Source organism: Gavialis gangeticus, unplaced genomic scaffold (assembly GCF_001723915.1).
Source record: "Gavialis gangeticus isolate Ggan-Ray unplaced genomic scaffold, GavGan_comp1, whole genome shotgun sequence".
NCBI classification, from domain to species: Eukaryota; Metazoa; Chordata; order Crocodylia; family Gavialidae; genus Gavialis; species Gavialis gangeticus.
Window position 1 is genome coordinate 884,774 of NW_017728973.1, and position 21,706 is coordinate 906,479.

Here is a 21,706-nt window from a genome sequence, read left to right on the forward strand (position 1 = left end):
ACAATGCCCTACCTATCCATCTCTGCTGCTGTTTTCTCAAGGGCTTCAGCATTCCCCTTAGGTAAGCACAGACCTGCAGCCTTGGGGACTGCTGTGCAGGGTATTTCAGTTCATGTAGATGCATTCTCCTTGACTCCCAATGTCCTTTGCCTCCAGAAGGAGCTGTGTGTACACAAGAGGCAGTGGAGCTGAGCTGAGGGGGGGAAGCTCAAAGGACAGAGCCTTCCATGGGCAGAAGGGGAGTGCTTAGAGCATTTCACTCTCCTTAGTGGCTTTCTGCCAGGAATCAGCATGGCTGACAGCTAGCAAAGGAGTGTGCTCAGTCTGTTGCCCTAGCAGTGTAGGCTGTGTCACTCCTCTGCCTCCCACTTCCCCTCTCCCCACATCCAGTGTGAGGTTGGGGAGTGTGTCCAACGCTATCATTCTGCATTTATTTGAATATCTTCACACTTCATTCAACAAAACAGATTTTTCAAAAATAAAGTGCCTGGTGGAGCCAGGCCTTTGGGAAGATAAATGCATTTCTGTAACATCTCATAACAATGAAGCGTGTGACTGACACTTTCACTGGGTTGGAAGTTATCAGCACGACTAGCACTTCTTACAGAGAAGTAGCAAACTACAGACCATTTACCACAACACTCACTTGAAATGTAGCATCTGACGTTAAGTTTTGTTTTGTTGTTTTTTTGTTTGGTTTTGGTACTTTTTTATACAAAGTGACAGAATAAAAAAACCCAGTGAGTAATAGAGAACTTGACAACAAAAATGGTAGAAAGAATCAGATGGTCTGTACCTGATTGTATGGAAGCAGCATCTCAGCAAAGTGCAGGCTCATGCATGGCAGCAGCTGCCACTGCATATACTGGCAGGGATATTGCACAGGTTTCAGAGCACGACCTAAGGATTGTGCTCATACGCTCTATGTTGCATGGTTCACTTAATGGCTTTTGCTAAGCAAGTAAACAAGCAGGTAATCTAAGTGCTATCTTTGCTAACCAGACATGTGGAAGGCCAGGCTATACTGTAGTGCATATTCCCCCTACAAAACAACAGGTTTGGAGCATGTAAAATAGACACAAGCATGTCTCCTCAACTGGGGCCATGCCTGGCTGGCTGTGTGGAAAACAGCCTCTGTAAGCCTGGGATGGGCAATTTTACAGGTCACAGGTGTATAGCCCTGTCCCAGCCTGGGCTCAGAAAGCAGCTTCATGTTGATGCATGGGCTGCAATCTTTCTGTGGGAGTTGGGAGAAGTTTTGGCTGCAGCTTGACCCCCAACAGAGGGGGAAAGGGAAGGGGAAGGGGCTTGCAGCTTGGTAGGTGCAAACCACAGTGGGCAGAGCCACCTGGCATATGACTTCCACCATGTGTCTGGGCTGAGGACATGGGGGCTGGCCTTGATGTATAATAGGAGGAAGACGCTCCTCACACAGGTGGCTCACAGGCTATGCAAGGCACAGCCCCAAGCAACGCTGGGTTTGATGTGGGCAGGTAGAAGCAGCACAAGAGGAAGGCGTTGCTGCCCCAGTCCAGCATTGGGTTTTGGCAGTTCGGGTTCAATTGGCATTTTGGTCCCGCAACGCTCACTACCCTCCTGGCCATGGCAGGAGACGCCTTCCAATACTGCTTCTGGGAGAGGAACACCTCTGGCGAGTCTCCTGAGGGTGCAGGATGCCAAGTGCCTGTGGAGCTAACCCTTCCCCTCCACCCAGCCCTGTTCCAGCAGCTAGTCACTTTTTGCCTCCTCGAGGATCTGGGGCAGGTTCTGGTCCTTGCGGCTGGCAAGGGGCTTGACCGCACTGCTGTAGTCCTGAATGGCTTTTGGCTCGTTGGTGTGGTATGAGCCCTTGTAGCGGTGATAGTAGAGATACAGTAGCACCAGTAGGCCACCAAGGAGCAGCAGCAGAAATATCACAACTGGAAGAGGAAGGAGAACAGCGCTAAGCATATTGGCAGGGCTGGGGGCCTGACAGCAGGGTATGGAGGGCACCCAAGACTTTGAGCCATAGTCCAGCATTGCCAGGGCCAAAAGGCCCTGCTTGTAGCTGGAAGGCACTACTCGCCCAGCCCCCTCTGCTCTTTGATCATGTCCTACCCCTGAGCAAATTGGGCTGGTGCCACACCAGCATGGGGCCTGTGCAGAACCACCCCACAGGGGGAAGAGGGTAAAGGCTGTTAGACGGGTTTGAACACAGCAGGGAGTCACTTACATCCAATGATTATCCCAATCCAGCCGTCATCATGCACATGAGGGAACTCTGCAAAAGACAAAGCAGTAGCTGCAGGGACAACACTGAAAGGGGACAGGGCTGGGCTAACAGCACCAGCAGCTAGCTGAAGCAGCTTGATAGGGAGGAGCCAAGAGCTGGCATCAAGGGAAGGATCTGGGGATGTTCTTTCCACTACCAAGCCCCTCCCATGAGCACAGTCCAGACCAATCCCGTACCAGCACACTCCCCTGGCTTGCCCCAAAGAGTCCCACCAAGACAAAGAGGGCAGTGCAAGTCCTTACAACCAGAGAAAAGAACTTCTCGCACTAGTGCCCCTTACTGCTGTGCCACCTGCCCTGCTTGTTGGGGAAGGGCCCTAACCCAGAGCCTGAAGAACTGGGAGGGGCAAGGCAACAACTCTCCAGTTTGTCCCAGAACATCTAGTGGGAAGGCCCACCAGAGGCCAAGCAGAAGGGACACACCTTGGCTGTCATCTTCCTGGAGCAGAACCTAGGAGTCCTGGCTCCCAGCTCTGATCACTAAAGTTGTGCAACCTCCCCTTCCCTCACTATGCTCCAGTCTCTACCATGTTGGAGGACCCCTTGTAGTACAGCTGCCCTCTAGGCTACAGAAGCGCTAACAGGTGCAGTGGTGCAGACAGCCTGGCACAACCTTGTCTGGGTTTTAGAGGCAGGTGTCAAGAAAGGGCCCTACCTGTGCCCATGTACCAGGGATCCATCTCCGGGGGGATGGGCATGGTGCTGAGAGGCATGGATGCACAGTTGGACTCCACCAACTCCCCCCGGATATTGTAGTGCACCATCGTGCTGCTCGGGCGGAAGATGGACTTGAGAGGCACAATGGTGTTAAATTTCACCCCTGAGAGGCAGCCGGAGAAGCCAGGTGTGTTGTACCTCTGGATCTCTGGGTCAATCACGCCTGTCTCTACACAGCACAGAGAGGGAGGGGTTAATCAGTGCCCCAGGGCACCTCCTCACCACCCTGTATGAAACCAGAATTGGGAATGGCTCTAGGGAGATCTCCTGGAGGGAAAGGGAACAGGACTGGAGGGGTACCTTTCCCTGCAGCAGGGAGCATGCAGTGGCAGGCTGAGGTGGGGTGGGAGGGAGCCATGGCCCCTGGGAGGGGGGCACCAGCTGGGCCCTTCCAAGTTCTTATTGTGCAATGTGACTAAGTATTGCTACAAGAAGGGGGCGGGGGGGGGGAGAGGTGCTAATACAAGCATTGGCCCCTGGGTGCCAGAGACCCACAGCGTGTCACTGGGAGCATGGCTCTCAGCCCGAGATCTCTTGAGCATATACTGACACCTGCTACAGAAGCACGATGTTGGTTTCTGTGGTCCCCTTGCTTTACCTGTGGCAGGTCAGGGTGTTAGGTCTTGTGGTGTGTCAGGGCTGACAGCAGTTTTACTAAGAGGTAGACAGTGGATTTTTATGGATGGTTTAGATCTGGATGATCCTGCCTCGGTCAAGAGGGTTGGACTAGGAGACCTCTTTCAGCCCTACTTCTCTAGGATTCAAATGAAAGGAGGGGACCTGCCCTGATAAGGGGAATGGGCCATTCCAGCCCCTAGAGAGCAGGTAGGGGGCTTCCCAGCAACTCTGTGGTGTAGAGGAAATGTCTCCATCAGGGGCAGCACAGGAAGCAGGGAGTTCCCAGCCCTCATGGCAGGCAAAGGTGTCAGGGGAGGGAAAGCAGTTGGGCCCTGGGAATAGGTCCCCAGGCCCCACTCACCCATCACACGGCCCAGGTACAGGTTCTTGGGTGAGTCCAGCTTGCTGTCCACGAAGAGGGAGAACTGCTGTTCCACGACAGGGAAGAAGTCCACCTAGGGCCAAGGCCAAGAGCACAGGCCCCATCAGCACCACCATAGCCAGCTTCCTCTAGGGGTTAGTCCCAGAGGGCAGCTTTGCTCCCTTGACTCCACCCATCCTTGCTGGCACGAACTACAGAAGACCCAGGCAAGAAAGCCTCATTCTTTCCAGTGCCCCATTGTCCCTGCCTCCCGTAGCAACTCTGTCCAGCAACAGCCCAACTACTATGCCAACATTCCTTCCCTAATGCCCGCTCCATGTCACCCTCTGGAGCCGATCCCCAACCCCTGGTGTCCAAATCCCAGTGAAGCCCCTTTCTGCATAGGGCCAATTGGCACAGCCCTCCCAGCCTGCATAGATGGCCCCTGCCCGGTGCAGCCCCCACAAGCCCACCAGGCACCTGTGTGTAGAGTGTGCGGTGGACACGGGTGATGTTGACGCGATGGGGCCTCCCATCTGTCACAGGTTTGGTGGTCAGTGCGAAGACATAGGGGCTGGTGCCCAGCTGGTACCGCAACTGCAGGCTGCCTGCCAAGGCAAGACTCAGAGTGTGATGGGGGTGCTGAGGGGTTGGGAGCTCCAGGGGGAGGTTTAGCTTCCCCTGCCTTATCAGAGATTTGCCACAGCTGTGACAGGCTGCTGAGTGCTCTGAACAGGTGCAAAGCCTCCTCTCAGGTGCCTAGCTCCTGTGTCTTGTTCTCATACACAGGGCCCAGCTGATGGCCAGATCTGGGGTCAAGGCATTTCTGGCCTGTGGATTCCAGGGCACTTGGCCTGGATGGCGGAACGGTCCCTTCTGGCCTCAAGCTTTATGAGCCTGCAGACAGAGCCTCCCCACAGCAGACAGGGTCTGAGATCCCCAAGGCCAGAAGGGAGAAAAGTGTAGCTAACAGCTCCAGTCAGGGCCCCTGAGAAGGAACGAAGGCTGATAGGAGAGTGGGATAAAGGGGAGCCCTGAGACAGGGCAGGCAGGGCAGGCAGGGCAGGGCTTGGCACCTCATCCCCCAGACTCACCATCATCCTTGATGAGCACAGCCATGTAGTCCTTGACAAAGGAGCTGACGTAGAGCAGCACAGCAGGGGCGGAAGTGGTGCTGAAGCTGAAGCTGACCTCCTCACTTGTCAAGTTGTAGCCAGGCAGGGGCTGGCTCACAATACTGGCGAACTCGTGGGTAGCATAGAGTGAAGCTGACAGGATGTTGTAGCGAACCCAAGTGCCCTCCTCGAAGTAGCCACCAATATCTGTGGGGCAGGGGCAGGTGGCCACAGGGGCAGCAAGGCAGGAAGGTAGCCACAGTGGCAGTTACACTCCTGCCCCTACATCTCAGCTGCCCAAGGAAATGGGGTCCATCCCACTCCCCAGCATGCAGGTACCACAATAGCACCTGGCCACAGTCATGCTCTTATACAGGAACAACATGCTGCTTCTTGCACTCTGTTTTCTGGGCTGGCACTTGTGCCATGGATACCCCTGGCTAACCCCTCCTGCCCCAACCACCATAGCCCTCACCTTGGCTTAAGGCCTAGCAGCTGCACCCTACAACTTCTTGCCTACCCCCACCAACTCTTCTCGTCCTGGCCCTCACTTCTGTCCTCAAGTTCACAGGTGTGACTCCACAACTCAACCTGTCCCCATCCCCACACCCATGGCCCAGGCAGCACTGACCACGGTTGCAGAAGGGCCCGTCGAAGGCAGAGATGCTGCAGTTGCAGGTGTAGTGGCTGTAGCGCTCCACGCAGAGCCCGCTGTTCTGGCAGGGCACCCGCGGGTTCTGGCAGTAACCGGTGCAGTTCACCCGCACACCCTCCGTCTCATTAGCCTTGCCCTCCAGGTTCAGTGTCACACCATTCATGCGCAATCCCCGAAGGCAGCCCAGGAAGGGACGCAGCTTGTGCTCAGCTGCCCCTGGCACCAGGAAGATAGCGTCAGCACAGGCTCAAGCCCCCTCCAGCACTGGGTTGCCAGACAACTGGTGCTACCAGAGTGGCGTTGGCCCCTGACCTGTTCCCTGGCAGAAAGAGTTGGCTCATGCAGGCTGAGTTCTGTCTGCCTCTCAGTGGGGTCAGCCCATTCCTAAGCCATTTACCTCCCTACTATCCTCTGCCCCAGAGCTCAGGGTCTTGGGAACACCCTGGTGCCCCACAGTCACTTGGAGGGGTGACCTTTCTCACCTGAAAGATGGGAAAAGCAAAGTACTGAGAGAAGGGCCACAACCAAGGTCACACAGGGGAGTCAGAAGCGGAGCGTGGGGTAGAGCCCAAGTGTCCTAGCTCAGTACCTCCCCCAGCTTTCACCAGTAGTCAGTGCTGCATTGACACTAATACTGCAGCTTGGTTAAAGAGCAACCTTACTACAGCAGCCCAGGGGATTCCTTTGCCTTGCCCCAAACCAGTGTGCCAGGGCTGGGACTTATAGGGCTCAGTGGGACATCTTCTGCCTCTGAAGAGTAACTGCAATTGCTGTTATTTGCTTCTGCCCAAGGAAGAGCGAGATTATGGGGGCAGATTTTCTAAGAATTTCTGGTGAGATTGTCTGGGTAAGTCTGCCAGCTCTGAGAATCCCACAGATGGGGAGGGCTAAGGGGTGGCAAGGAAGGGTTCCTCCTTTCCCTGCACTCACCGACATGAAGGGGCTTGTCAAACTCCAGCTGTACGTAGGTCTGGGGTGGGGCTGCCCGCACAACCCAGGGCAGCTCATCTACTCGCAGTCGTACCATCTTCACATTGAGCTCGGCCTGCACCCAGTGCCATTCGTCATTATTGAAGGGGAAGATGGAACTCACTGTCAGGTTCTCGTGCCCATTCCCAATGTCATAGGCAAAGAGCACATCCCTGGTAGCTGCGCAAGGAGGAGACATCAGTTCCCAGGAGGCCTCTGTGCCACTGCTCCCAACCCTGGGCTTCTTACTGAAGAGGCCCTAGTCCTGGCTCTTCCCAATGCCAGCTCCTTCCTATTCTTCTCAGCTAGCCCTGTTGTGCCAGCACTGGAAACTCAGCCCAGAGTCTCTAGCCAAGCTCTGGCCATCCCATCAGAGCCCCCAACCCTGTGCTGAGGCAGGCCCAGCCACTTACTGTTGAGTTCAACACGGATATAGTTCTTGTAGCCTGAATTCTCCAGAAAGACGCCAGACAAGGAAGTGGTTTTGAAGTAGAAGGAGATGTCAAGGCTCTGGTTGACGTGGAAGGTGGGGAAGAGCAGGACGGTGCCTTTGTTGAAGGAGACTGTGTTCCAGGTATTCCCTGCAAGAGACAGGAAGGTCAAAGCAGGGCCCTGCACACTGTGCCCAGCTCGTAGCTGGACCAGCAACAGGGACCCAGGGGCTGGCCCTGTTCCCTGTAGAAAGCCCCAGGACTTTGTGACCTGTACCAGCACCCAGCCACAGCCCTTTCCTCCACAGCAAGCACTCACGGTCTCCGTAGCACCGCAACGGCCCCACCAGAAACTGGGCCTCTGAGCTGGATCGGTTGGTATCTCCAACCACAACCTGAGTGACAGGTAGGTGATCCACGAAGTTCAAGAGTCCCTTGTCTACCCTCCTGCAGCCAGAGCCAGTGGGGCAGGGGAGTGGAAATGGGAGAAGCTAGTATCACAGTGGAGCTGGACCCAACCCCCAGCATACCTTCTACGGTGTTACTCTGGCCTACTGTCTGCCTGCCCATAACCTGAACCAAGTCAGCCTGCATTCCCATGGTGTCCCAGCCTCCCACTCCCCAACCTTCCATGCTGCCTCAGCCTATCTCCAGATGCCCCATACTACTGCAGCCTAAACTCCCTGGCTACCCTGTACCAAACTGCTGGTGCTGTTCCCCAGCAACCCCTTCTTTGGCTGTTATGTTTCCCAGCCGCTCTGCTGACACTTCATACTGCTTCACTCCTCCCCAGTAGCCCCTCCTGGTTCCTCCATCACAGTCACATCCTGCTGCCCTGACCAATTCCTTCCCTGGTCCAGGGGTATGGGACTTACCAAAGGGCATGGTCAGCATCACAGTTGCAGAAGAACCTGGAGTCAGCACAGTTCTTGTCCAGGCCACAGGCACAGCGCTGGATGCCCGGACGTGAGCCTCCCCAGTAGTAATGGCCCTGGTTATGGCGGCCCATCCAGAAACTGAAGGGCAGCCCAGCTGGGGACAGGATGCAGAGATGGGAGGTGAAGGACATGGGCCTGGAGTTACTTGGTGCTGACTGCAGGACAGCCTCAAGGGAATGCCTGGCAGACTAAAAGGGGGCATGGAAGCACCAGGGCAGCAGACTCTACCCAGAGGGAAGCATTGTCCTCTGTCACCCAAGGGCAGCCCCACAAGCTAGATGGCCCCCGCCTCAAGTTAGGGGTCAATGCCCCTGGCTCTGCTCTGTCAGCCCTCCACACCTACACACTCACTGGCACACAGTGATGTGGTGACCCAGCTCCCTGTCACACCCTTGCCCTTCCAGCCCGCCCCCCCCGACATGGTAGCAGTGACTTTCCTACAGCAGACATGCTTGCATGCACTTGCCCATGGCACACTCACAGGGTGTGTTGAGCAGGCGGGAGTTGTAGCAGGAGAACTCAATGCGCTGCTCGCAGTATTCAGAGGCATTGGCCAGGGCCGACACCTCAGCCCACGAGGCATTCCAGTACTCCACTGCCCCCAAGTAAGGCCGGTCCACACTGGAGCCTAACACCCGTGTGGCATAGTGCCGGTTGTGCCGGATGATGGTCCATGCTCGATCCTCTAGGGAAGGGCCAGAAGCCCCCGTGAGAACAGACTGGGAGCTCCTGACCCCCAAGCCTCCTACCTTCACTTCAACCCCATCCCTCCATCCCTACCACCCCAGTTCCCTCATCTCCATCCTATCCCTGCTTCAAGCCCCACCCCAGACCTACGTCCATCTGAGGAGCAGGGGCTGTCACTCCCTACAGCCTCACCACAAAGGGCAAAGTAATACTGTTTCTGATGTGGAAACCCTTTCCCTGGAACTGGGCTGAGACTGCATACACAAGTGGTACCTATGTGTTTCCTCCCAGGGAGAGGCTCCAGATCCAGTTCCCCAACCCCCGCCAAAGGGCTAGATGGGAGAGGCCTGGCTTGGAGGGGAAAAGCTCTATGCCCTGTTCCCCACCCTTACAGCCAGCTAGTCCCCCCACCTGGAGCTCGATAGGGACCTTGTGTTCCATTTCTGGAACACAAGCCCCTTGTTGCCACTTATTCCCAGTACCTCTCATATCGCAGTACACAGTGAAGGGCTTGAGGGGCCCACTGCCATCAGGGTCAATGGTGTAGTTCCCAGCTGTTTTCCCACTGAGCCGATATGCTTCACATGATTCTTTGTAAATGGCTATAACAAGGAACCAACAGGCTGGGTTAGAATACTGAGGAAATTGGGCAACCTGCCAGGGGCTGGGAATGGCTTCATGACAAACCCAAGTCCCCATCCCCAGGGGCTCACGTTTGTGGCAGGGCTCTCCCCTGTATCCCCTTAGGGCACAGATGCAGATGAAATCATCCCAGGACTGCAGGCAACGACCACCATGCTCACAAAGATTGGGGGTGCACCTGGCAAGAGCAGAGGCAGGGGAGCAAGGGGGGACTAAGCTCAGACACCTTGTGCCACTCTGATGCTTACTGAGACAATCTGCCAATGCAGGGGGTATATAGAGCAGGGACCCCCCCTCAACAAGGTTTACAGCTACCCAGGCTAGGCAATCTGCTCCATCTACCACTATCAGCAGACCTGCACCAAAGGAAACTGTTCACAGGTAGGCAGCACAGCACAGTGTGGAGGACAGGAAAGGTGATTCTCACTGCTGGAGGCAATGAGGTCCACACAGAGATGCAGTGACTTACCCAGGTAAGTCAGTGACAGGGCAAGGACAGGAGCCCAGGTCTCCTGAGTTTCTCCTATCCCCACTGCAATGGGTACCCCTTTGTCTTCCTTCCTCTGAAGGAGGGTAGCAGTGGGGAGGCTTGCCCTTTATGGGCAGGCCAGCTGCTTCCAGCTTCCCCATTTCAAAAGTGTGTAAAGACCAAGCTAGAGCAGAGCAGTCAGCTGCTCTCTGCAGGCAGCCCCGAGTCAGAGAAGCTGTGGGACAGTGGGCAGAGTAGTAAATCTAGGCAGCTGTGGTCAGGGCCAAAGGCCACATGGTTGAGGGCACAAGGTTGCTGAAACACTCCACCCCAAGCTGAAATAGTAAGAGTAGATGGCAGTGCTAAACAACCCTTCTATTTAGCCACTACACTACTGTCCCTTCAAGGGTTGGCAGAACTGAAGGAGAGCCAGCTCAGCAATACATCTTAAGGGGCACAAGCTGGGCTCAGAACAGCTGCCCTGTCCATCCATCGATCTGATGTGGTACCTGTCCGTGATGCCACACATGTCAAAGAACACATCCGAGTACTTTCCCAGGCGGTGATATTTCAGTAACTCCAAGTCCACGGGCTGTGCGTCCACACTGATCATCTGCAGGCAGCCATGGAAAGTAGTCTGGTTCGATAGGCAGCCAGTGATGGAGGCAGGCTTGGGGCAACCTGGATCATTGAGAAGACAGATGGAGACAGAGAGAGTGCTGCCAATGGTTTGAACCTCCCTTGGCCCTGCCCCCTCTCCTTTCATCCCCCCTAGCCTGGGCCACTCACCCCCAAAGAAGTACTGGCTTCCGGTGCGCAGCTGGAAAGGGTGCGCCACGCGGAACTCTGCCCCATCATCATCATCGATGGTTACCACGGCTGAGCCATCCCGTGCCACCAGCAGCACTGAATGCCAGAAGCCATCATTGAGGCGGTACCCTGGAAGCAAGGAGGAGTTGTACGTGGGGTTTGGTGATGGGGGACATGGTGGGCAAATGGTCTGCTGCCCCCCATCAGCCCCCAGGAGCCTTCACGTAACCAGCAGCAAGAATGGGAGACAATTCCCTGCCAAGGCCCTGGGCCTCCCAGTACAAGTCCCTGATGGACAGGCCTCATGGGCCCCCAGCCTTCTTTCCCGAGCTCCTGTACCTGCTGCAAACTCCAGCTTCTTTTTGCCAGGCTGGGCAATGGAGACATTGATCTGGCCCTCACTTAGCACCATCTCCAAGGAACCCAGACGATCAGCAAAGCTGGTGTACATCAGTAGCCCCACCATATCCCAAGAGCGGAACTTGAAGCTGACAGACATACGGTTCCTGCGTGGGATCCCTGGTACCTGCAGGTAGTTGTTGATGCCTGCGAAGGTGATGGGTGCGTAGGGTGGGTTCTCGCAGTAGTGGCCGACGCGGCCCTGGAAGCAACCATACAAGACCCAGTGAGAGCCACATGTAACAGAGAGCTGGTAGCTCCTGTTACTTTAAGAAGAAAAGCTGCAGCTAGAGAGGCCAAGCAGTGGAGAGGCCTATCAGGGTAAATGGTAACACCTGCTCTATGCCTAGAGGAAGCTCACTGCAAGGAAACAGGCAACTGGAAACCTGAGGTCATGTTAGGGAATCACCTGACCAGACAGTGGCTGGACTTGAAACAGGCAAGCCCAGGACCTGAGTTGGCCAGGAAGCTAGCTCTGTAGGCTGCTACATAAAGAGCTCTGGGCCAGAAAGACTGCTGGGGAATGCCAGGCTGACTTGAGAGCTGTTCTTAGTGCTGCCAGCCAAATACTAGTGCCTTACAAAAGGACCACAACCCTGGGTAAGGGAAGACCTGGCTTCAAGGTAGCTAACTACTGTTGTGGAGTGGCTACACCTAGGGCAGGTTAAGTTTGCTACAGCTTATTACTGGCAATTTGAGAAGGACTGTGAGGAGTGTGGGGGGGAGGTTTGGAGGTCCCATTAGTGCCCTAGGGGCACCTGATGGCCTTGAAACCTGCTAGGGCTCAGCCAGAGCCCGGAGCGGGGCAGCATGTGGGGCACCCAGAGCCTGGCAGGCAGGGGCCAGGGGCCTGGTACCTAAGAGGGCAAGACTAGAACTGGTGCCTAGAAGCCAGGTCTAATACAGCGGGCCCAAGCTAGAAGGTTCAGCTAGAGAAAAGGGGTGGAGGCTGAAGCCCCAACAGGAGAGTGATGGTACAGCAACACCTGCAAGGCATGGGCGTAGGTACTGGGGAGGACAGAACCCGAGCAATTGGCCCTTAAAGGCAGTGACCATAAACACCTGTGGTCACAAGGCCACAATCAGGCTTGGGAAGCCCTAGGGCAGCCTTCCTGGTTTCTAAAAGACTATCACATCAAGGTCTGGTGGGTTAGTGAAGGGGAGTGCACTCATGAAAGACAAAGAAACCAGGGGGCATTGTGGCCACCAGGACCTAGCCCCCTAATCCTGACTCAGTGGCACCATAGCCACGTATCTTGCTGCTGTGAAGAGGGGCAGGGACAGGGGGTTACAGCGCAGCTACTTCCTGACCCAGGAGACTACCCCACCAGCCATGGAAAAGGTGGCTGGCATTGCTGGAGCTGGGCAGGGCTAGCAGACAGGAACTCTGCTCTTCACTCCTGTCTGGCATAGGTCTAGACTCTAGGGCTGTGTTCCCAGGGGTGCAGGTGGCTGTTCCCCTTCCTGATGGGGGTGAGGTGATGCTCCCAGGGTAGTGCCGACTACAGAATGAGGCTGGGGCCACTTCCTTGCAGGAAGAGATTCAACCCCCTAACAGAGGAGTGGGGTAGGGCACAGGTCTGCTATCACATGGCTGATATGGACAAGGCTCTGGGATGCAGCTCCTCATGGCACAAGTACCTTAACATCCTCCTGACCCTGGAAGGCCCCCCCCCCACAAGTGGCTGCCTACTGGCATGAAGGAGATTCTGGGATTGAGGAGACTGTGACTGAATGGAGTTTGGCAAGATGCCAAATGCCTAGTTATGCTGGGCTGGTCCCTCTTCCAGTACTGAGCATATCCTAGGAAAGGAGCCCAGAGCCCTCAGCCACCCTCTGCTCATCATAAGAGCTTAGGGATTGTGAAGGATTTCGGCTGAGCTTGAGTAACAGGGCATGGGACTATGGAGAGCCCTGCAGAGAGGCAGCTGACATGAGACCCTTCCCTGGCAACTCAAATGTATGGGCTCGTTCAGGCTATGGGGAGCAGTTGTGACCTATCTGAAGCCCTCAGCAGCACTGACCCATCTGAAGCCTCCATGGTGAGCTCATTCCCCATCACTCCTGCTGCCTAGTGACAGTAGCCGATGGCCTCAGGCCCAAGACGACCTTTCAGGATTGATCTGGGGCGGTTCACCGAGTTCTAGGCCGGCCAGCTACTGGCACTGGGCCAGCTGTAGCTTCAGCCTCATCACTGAGCTCAGGCTGATGGCCCTCATCCTTGTAGACAGAGACTCTGCCACGCAAAAGGTCCCCAGGCCAAGGGACAATCCATGGTTCTCTTTTCCCAGCTGCCCTCTCCCAGTCTTCCAACCTCTTCTCCCTGTCCAAGCCCCTCACCTCAAAACGGATGTTGGACTTCTTCCTGCGAGCCAGATCAGCAATGTGGGCACCATTGAAGTAGATGTTTTCTATGCAGCCCCGGAAGTTCTGCCGATAGACCAGCCTCTGCTTCTCCTGGTTGACCACACCCCCAAAGAACACCTGTGGGGAAGGAGGGACACATGACTGGGGCACTGCTCACTGTCTGTATGGATGGGATGGCATGCCTGCCTTGCAGGGACCCATTCCCACTCTCTCCTCAGCTGGGTTGGGGAGCTCTGTCTAACTGCTAAGCCATATCCTGGGCCCCCTCTCCCCAGTCAAGGGGTATCCCCCTCATTAATCCACACCCAGCTCAGAGTGGAGATCTCCCATAGCACAGGGAGGGCCCTGGTTATGATCTGCTACTGGCTTACCTCCAAATCTTGGCTTAGAGGGCATCACATGGTACAGGCTGAGCTGCCTGCAGCTGTTGTTCCAGCAGTGTCATAAGTTGTGTCTGACCCCTTTGCAGCTGCTTGTGGGAGGATGTTATCACGGCCTGGAGCCTAGGCAGAGCTATGAGCTGAGGGGGAACACCCATGGCACTATGGCCAAGCCTCCCCTGCAGGGACCTCTATACTGCTCTGGCTGTGCTCTGTAGCAGGAAGCATCTCCACCTGCTCCAGCTGCAGCGCCCCCCTCCACCGCACCTGCCAGAATGGCTCACCTCGGTGTCAAGGTTCAGCTGGTCAAAATCCCCATTGCAGCGGAAATGTTTGACTACCCCATCCAGGGTCAGGTTGACATGTTGGCCGTAGCGATCAATATGCAGTGAATGCCAGTGCTGGTCATCCAGGAGGCTACCCACTGTCACTGTTGTGTGCCCCTCACTGGAGTGCAGTGGGCTGCTTCCTAGGGAGGGCAGTCAGTCACTCTACTGTCCATAGGGGTGGGTACTTAGAGAGCACTCGGCCCCACTGCTGCTGAAAGCTCACCCCTTCCTGTTAGCCCCCAGCCCCTCAACCTGACAGAGCACCACTACCACTGTCCCCTGAGGCTCACCTAAGCTGATGTGCAATACCAGCTGGGCCTGTTTCAGCTCTACAGTGATGTAGTCACCCTGCGAGCCCTCCCCGTGCATCAGCACCCCGTCCCGCTCCAATGTCTTGAAGTTGAAAGAGATGGTGTCCTGCAGGGTGCTGACAGTCTTGCCTCGGAATCGGTAGGAGATGGCGTCATCCCCATCAAAGTAGAGCACATCAGACCCTGGGTGATGAAATCTGGCTTGAAATCACAACACTACCAGGGACAGATGACCAGATTGCCCACACCCCATTTCCACCCTCCTGCCAGAGACTTCATTTTTCTGCCCCAAGGACAGCCCAGCCGAGAGTAGACTCCTTGTTACCTTCCTGTCACAGCCACAGCATTGAGACTGGTTCCCATTTTTGGTCAGCCATGCACAAGTCCTGTATCCCCGCCCCACCTGTCTCTGCACCCATCCAGAGCAGATCCAGCCCTCAGACAGGAGGAGACTGCCAAGAAATAGGCTGTGTGACATGACAGGATTCACAGAAGCTTGGGTCATGGGAAATCAAGGCTTTTCAATCCTAACACAAGAGGCCTACCTGCAGGAACCACCCAACCCAATGCTTTGTTGACTGTGCAAGGCAGATCTCATGATACTGAACTGACCTTACATTACAGGATGAGTGCTGAATCAAGGGGCCCAGCACACAAGAAGCTTTAGCCTGTCACATGGCCTTTCAACCAGGACATGGGTGAGCAAAGGCTGGGAGTCCCCAGGACAGAGAAGCAGATGTCTAATGATGCTTGTAAATACTGCCAGCAGATCCTGCCTTACTCCTTTTGTAAAGCTTTTACTGGAATGAAACAGGTCCTCTGGCTCATGCTTTTTAGGACCATGTGAGACCGTGTGATCCCTGGGCAACTGCACCTCCCAGGCCTTGGCATTTGTGGATGCAGTGTTTGAATATTCTGCAATAGCAGCTCTTCTCCCCTTATGGTGTAATTTCCTTTGGGATCTAACTTGCGGAAGAACTGTGCTAGGTTTCAAACCACATGGGAGACATTTACAAACAGCTGGTGCAGGGCCCAGCTCATGCCATGCTTCTCAGGACAAATCAGTGTTGAAGGGTCAGGACATAGGTGACATACTGGGGGTGGGGAACATGCCCCCCCCAGATTTCTGCGCCAACAGCAGGGTGAAGGTGCTGATGGCAGGGCTACAGCCTGGCCAAAGCCAATGCCTAGCGGCAGCAGCACACACTTCTCCCCCCTCCCCCTTCCCCCACTGCCAACACTTACATATTGCCTATGGCAAGGGTTCCCAACCTTTTTATGCCAAGGACTGGCAAACCTCAGACTGAAAGTGACCAGCATACTGCAAGGAGGCAGACAACTCATTTTTGTACTTAGTATGAAAAAGGGTTGGGCTGCCGGTTTGCAGTATGCCGGTCACTTTCAGTCCACAGTTTGCCCGTCTGCAGTTTGCTGGTCTGGCAGCCAGCCCTTCTGCAGACCAGCAGCCAACCCTTTGCGGCCTGGCACTGGGCAGCAGCCCAGGGGTTGGGAACCCCTGGCCTCTAGGGTTCCATGATGCGACTCACCTGCTTTGCTCCAAGATTGGCACATGCACTGCAGTTTCCAGAAGGTGGGGCTGCAGCTCAGCTCTGGGGGCATCACGGAGCTGAATGAACTCCCCTTCATTTTATCCCCAGTCACCTGCAAGCCCACTGGCTGTGCTCAGCCTAGACTGTGATGGGTACCAAGGAAGGGATGTGGCTCAAAGTCAAGCCAGCTCTCCAGTTTACTGACCTCACATCCCCCACCTCTCCATAAACCTTAGATTCTCCTGTGCAGGGGCTAAGACCCTCTTCCTGCTCCTCTGGCCTGGGGTGAGATGAAGCACCTGTGCAAGTGGCCAGGCAGAGCCAGCCCCATCATCCTGTCCCAGCCCTCAATCCCCAGGGCCCACTCACTCACGGTAGGGGCAGCCAAAGAGGCCCAGGCGTAGCCCAATCTTGCCACTGGGGTTCCAGCCCACCGGGATGATGCGGAGGTAGCGAGCCAGGATGGGGTAGTGCAGGTCATGGATCACCACACCACTCTCATTCACGTTCCCAAAGAACGTCTGGGGAAAAAGGCCCGAGGTCAGCAGAAGCCCCGCACTCGTGTGACAGCCAACAATCACCTCCTTCCAGGGCAGTCACACTCCCAAGCTCTGGGACTGTGCCCCTATGGTTCCCTCACTAGCTCTTCCTCACTCACTTTCACCATTTGTGACAGGAAGCACAGGAAAGCCCAGGAGCTGAGGCTATCCAGCCCATGTGCCATACCCAGCTGCCTTTGAGGAAGGTGCAAGAGCCCAGAGTAGGTCACGGCCCCTCCATTTGGGCCCTTCCTTGTCTAATACCCAGAAGCTGGTTTCAATTGGAATCAGGAGGCATACTGTCCCCCTGCACTGACTGTGGGCACCCCAGGCCCCCAGAGTGTGAACCCTGGGGAGGCTTACCCTGGCTGCCCTCTGTGGGTCATGTGTGAGGGGAAGCTTTTACCTGCCCACCCATTCCATTTCAGGAGCTGGGATGGGGAAGACAGCTGCTCCCCAGCTCCTGACAGATGGACTCTTTTCACATGCCCATGGGAGCACTCCAGCATGTAGCAGGGAGTCTACAGGACCACCTGACTCCCAGGAGGGGACAGAAACAACATCATACCCAGTTACTCCCTCGCTGAAAGAAGGGCTTCCAACTGCTTGGGTGGTCTCCATAGAGTACAATGTAGTGAGTAAGCCAGTCACGTGTGTTGTATGTCCCCTGCGTAGCCACTGCATTGATCATGTGCTTCTGCATCAAGTCAATCTGGAGCCAGGGCTGCTTGTCCCTGGGGTCTGGAGACCAGCCACTGCTGCCTGCACAAGGAGGAATGGTTAGAGCTCAGCCCCATAGCCCAACCTGGCTTTGCCTGCTCAACCCTCTGTGCTTCCAAGACCAGTGGCTCCCTCCCACTTCACTGCTCAGGGCAGGGCCCCCTCATCCTAGGTGCAGAGTTATGGGTTCCACAGCATTGAGGCTGTGGTCAGAGCTGCTCAAGACAGCAGGGGCAAGTGCTTGAGGGAATCTACAAAGCCCCATTCCAGGAGCATGTCAGGGCAGCAGGGGTGGCCCCAAAGGGTCCCTTGCCACACGGTGTTGGGACCTCAGGACCATTGCTCAAGGTTCTGAAGACCAGGCAGCTTGCTCTGCTCTTCCAAAGACCAAACAAGGAAGAAATCCCCTGGGAGCCTGGCTCTCATTCTCAGGCTTTCTTGCTATTGCTGCCTGCAACATGCCAGTGTCCTGGAAACTCTTAGGGCCTCAAGTTAAAGGCTGGGATCCCAACCCCAGGCAGGTGGGCAAGACTTACTGTAGAGCCGGGCAAAGCCAGGTGTGTAGAGGATGTTGTATCTGGAGGAAGCACCGAGGGACGAAGAGTAGAGGGGAGCGACCAGGTCATTGTAACAGTGTCCTGTGGGGGAGAGGCTGTAGTTAAAGCTGCCCTGCCCAGACTGGCACATCCCCAACACCTCTCACCACCTCCCAGTGACAGACTCCACAGAGAGGCTCAAGGCTGATGGGACCTGCTGCACACCAGGGCCAGTCCCATGGCTGCAGTGCTCTAGCGGGACCTCCCACAGCAGGGAAAGGACCTCTCCCACTGTGAGAAGTGTAGCCCAAGGTCTCCTCCTGACATGGGTCCCAGATGCTGAGTCTGCTCCTGTACTGCCCCCCTGACTTTTTCATCAGCATCCAAGCTACACTCAACCCCCTGTATCATACAGTCTGCACCCCTGTGGCACCTGCAGGCATGCAGCTTCAGCCACAGTCTTAGACAGCCTCAGGCAACACTCAAGAAAGTCCTGTTTTAAAGCCCTTGACCCTGGCTGGGGCAGGAATCTAGCCTCCCAGGACTTTGTGGGATCTGGTACTTACAGGACAATGGCTTGGCTCATTTGTAGGAGAGTGTGCAGCTGCGTGCACATCTGGCAAAGCAAACAAGAAGTCTCTGGCTCCAGTGGAGCATTCAGCACCTGCTCAGTCCATGAGCAGGAGATGACCCAGGCCTACACTAGGCTGTAAGTGACAGCTCCAGAGGGACATTAATGCTGAAGCCAGCCTTTGCCCCAATGCTGAAGATCCAACACTTCAATGCACCCTTTCCTCCTGCCCCTCTTCCAGCCACTGTGAAGCTCATTTGAGTCTGTGGAGCAGCAGTACACCCCTGACCTGCTGTAGGCTGGTATCCCATGTAAAACATGCCATGCACACATGCCACACATACATCCCATGCACATGCCAGTCATCTTGGAGCAGAAAATCTTGTTTACCGGGACTCTATCCCCTGTCTAGCAGGCAGGGTCCAGGCTGTGCAGGAGAGGGGGAAAGGCACATTGCAGGGACATGTGGAGCTGCCATTGACCCAGGGGCAGCCAACAGAATGAGGATGGACTTTGCCCATTAGGTCCTAGAGGGATGCCACAGCCTGTTCAAATGAGCAAGGACAAATGATGGGTAGCCCTGGGACCCTGGCAAGAGTGGAGAACAGCCACAGGGTGGGAGCATCCCAGGCTAGTTTCCAACTGCAGAGATGGGACCACCACTGAACTGGCTTCACCTTGACCTAGAAAACAATCTCTCCTGTCCAACCCCCCACGCACTCAGCAGGATGAACCTGTGTCAGGCAGAGGCTGCTGATGCGGTGGGGGCTCCTAGGCTGCCTACAGATAGGGGCTTGCTACAGATGCTTCAGCACTAGACAGACTGGGACCATTGCTTTTTGCAAAACAAAGCTTTGGGAGGGGTCTGCTCTGTGTGGAGCTGCCCCTCCCCCTCCCCGGTTCAACCTAGGACACGCTCTGCGCAGAGCTCCAGTTCTGCTTTGCTCACTGAAGCAGCAGAGCAGCTCCTGGTTGCTCTCACTCCCGGTTTTTTCCTCCCACTGCAGAGTGTTGACACACCTCTGCAGGCATAGATGCTGCCTGCACCAGCCAGCCAGCCGCCAGCTGGCCAGCCAGCCTCCACACTGAAGGCTCTGACATACATGAGCAGGGGGGCAAGTGATGGGAGCCCCTCACTTAATTCTGCCAGCTCGCAGGCCCAGTTCACACTGCGGCGCAGTGCAGGGGGTGTGCTGGAAAGGGTCTGGGCTGCCACAGCCTCTGCTTGTGGGGAGCCGGAGGCCTGGCAGGGAGGAGCCTATGCTAATTTATTTGGCCTCTGCAGAGGACTCCAGATAGGGCTGGGCTGGGACTGGAGTGGGGCTGGACACATCCAATATCATGGAGACTGGGCCTAGCCCCTGCTCTCCAGGGGCCTTGACAGAGCAGTGTACAACCCACTGCAGAGGCTTCAGGCTGAAGGTAGGATATCAGCTGGGAGAGCCGTTTCCTCACTCCCTCTTCTGTGCTCCTAGCAGCACTCTAGCTGCTTACATGTACCCCCTGCCCTTATCCCTCCCTCAGTTGTGCTGGATCCAACAATACAGTAAGCAAACAGGAACAGCACAGGGGGCTACACTAATTGCTCAGCCTCCAACTCCCCCAACTTTTAAGTCATGCTCCTCTCTCAGTCCAGATGGCCCACAACCTTACCTGGTTTCTACTAAGCTGCAGGGTGTAACTCTGAAACCCTCCAAGCCCTCTGGGATGTGAGGGGTTAATTCCAGCATGGGACCATGCAGGACACCCGAGGGCACCAACCTGCATGAGCTGCAGGGGTTGTACTATTAGTATCAGCATGAACTGTGCTTTGCCTGGGCCATGCTAGGATCCAGCAGACCAGGCTCAAACACTCACCCCAGCTCCAACCTAGGGGAGCAGAGTAAGGCTGTCTGGACAGCCTGTCAGGGCACCTGCCCTAGCTCATGGCAAAAAGCAGCCATTGCAAGGCAACCCCATAGCTCCTAGCATACTTCATAGGGCTGGGGCTGAGCCCTGCAGAGGGTAGACCCCCCCCCCTTGCACCCTAGAAGGTGTTGCCTGGAGCTGGAGAGGGGAGAATGGGAGGAGAGGAATACCTGCAGCTTACTTGAGACCCAGAGGGATTTGGCACAAGGGCTCAGGATTCCCTGCTACCCAGCTCTGTGCTCAGATCTTGGACCCTGCTACCTGGGTACCAGAGGGAGCAATGGCCACATGGTCTTGCCATCAGCTTTCCCCAGGCATTCAGCCTTGTTTCTGCTGACTCCAGGGATGCAGACAGGCCCAGATGCTTGCCTGAATCCTAGTGGTCTTGGCTGGGGAGCTAGAGCCCTGGGATGGGTAATGGCAGACAGCAGGGGAGTCAGGCTGCAGCTGCTGCGTCTCTCCAGCCCACCCTGCCAGCCCCACCTCAGTCTGCAGGGTCATCATCCACACTTGCCTCGCTCTTTGGTCTGGAGCAAAGTGCCCTGCAACCACCCAAAGGGTCTCACCCACGGAGAATCTCAAGCTCTGGCAAAGCTTCCAGACCTTGTGGAAGGGCCACTGAATGACTCTCAGGGCTGGTACGCACATGCTCCTGACCCTGCCTGCCTGGAGCCTGTCTCTCCTGCCCCATCACACCAATCCACCACTGCCATCTCCCCTGCCTGGCAGGCTCCAGCTCCCTCCTGCCCACCAGCAGCCCTCGCAGAAAGGCCTTGCACTCACTCCACCTGCCAGCAGATCACTCCTGAGGGAATGGGAATTGCCTGTTTCTACACAGCAGAAAGACCCTGCCTTAGCAACCCGTCCCACCCCCACGTCAGCAGCACAGCCCTGCCGCAGGGCCCCCAGGCAAGGCCTACCACCCTGAGAGGCCTGGAGCGGCATTACCAGCCTGCTGGGCCCCCACAGGGCATGACTAATCGGGGGGCCTGGCTTTAAGCTGCTGGCACAGCCCAAGGCAGCAGCGGCCTCCATGGAGAACCCGGGCAGGGCTGGGCAGGCTGCGGCCCTGGCATGAGGCCAACCCCTCCGGGCCCTTCAGGAGGATGCTGCGAGGTGCAGTCGGAGGGCGGGGTAGGCTCTTCTCTGTGCCCCTTGGCCTCCTCCCCGTCCCCACCCCGTGGCTGGGCGACAGCAGGGGGCTGCAGTGTCGCTCCCCTCAGCGCCCCGCTGGCTGGAGCCCGCCAGCCAGGCAGGGCGGCTGGGAGGATGCTCCGGCGCTGGGGCGGCTGCTGCCAGCATGCCCCCTAGGCCCCTGCAAGCAGCAGCAGCAGCAGCAGCAGCAGCAGGGACCCCCTCCCCGCCCGGCCTGCGGGGAGAGGGCGCGGGGGGCGGCTCGGCGCCCCCCTCGCC

At 56.3% G+C, this 21,706-nt stretch overlaps 1 protein-coding gene across 2 annotated transcripts; it reads right to left on the bottom strand.

The window, feature by feature from the left end:
- Positions 1 to 412: 412 nt before the first annotated feature.
- CNTNAP1 (contactin associated protein 1) lies at positions 413 to 19,798 on the bottom strand. 2 transcript variants are annotated; one of them, XM_019505725.1, is made up of 23 exons: positions 17,815 to 19,798; positions 17,127 to 17,320; positions 16,393 to 16,540; positions 14,449 to 14,652; positions 14,114 to 14,298; positions 13,423 to 13,566; positions 11,023 to 11,284; positions 10,663 to 10,812; positions 10,383 to 10,554; positions 9,476 to 9,582; positions 9,245 to 9,364; positions 8,557 to 8,760; positions 8,013 to 8,169; positions 7,457 to 7,584; positions 7,120 to 7,287; positions 6,668 to 6,886; positions 5,714 to 5,953; positions 5,062 to 5,289; positions 4,448 to 4,575; positions 3,968 to 4,061; positions 2,927 to 3,157; positions 2,213 to 2,260; positions 413 to 1,919 (listed from the first exon to the last, which is right to left on the bottom strand). In XM_019505725.1, exons 1-23 carry the CDS (start codon positions 17,963 to 17,965, stop codon positions 1,729 to 1,731), a joined length of 3,873 nt encoding a protein of 1,290 aa, XP_019361270.1. In that variant the 5' UTR covers positions 17,966 to 19,798; the 3' UTR covers positions 413 to 1,728. The 2 variants fall into 2 exon arrangements, with proteins under 2 accessions (XP_019361270.1, XP_019361276.1); XM_019505731.1 differs by lacking the exons at positions 17,127 to 17,320; positions 17,815 to 19,798 and adding an exon at positions 15,082 to 15,269 and having other exon boundaries at positions 16,393 to 16,481.
- Positions 19,799 to 21,706: the final 1,908 nt, after the last annotated feature.

Bases quoted from the DNA above. Each gene is read 5' to 3' on its own strand.
- CNTNAP1 (XM_019505725.1), bottom strand. From the start codon at position 17,965: ATGTGCCAGTCTGGGCAGGGCAGCTTTAACTACAGCCTCTCCCCCACA. The intron at 8,761-9,244 runs GTACTGGGAATA...GCCCTTCCCTAG, and splicing joins TGTGTACTGCGATATGAGAG to AGGATCGAGCATGGACCATC. The intron at 8,170-8,556 runs GTGAGTGTGCCA...TCCTGTCCCCAG, and splicing joins CCGCCTGCTCAACACACCCT to CTGGGCTGCCCTTCAGTTTC.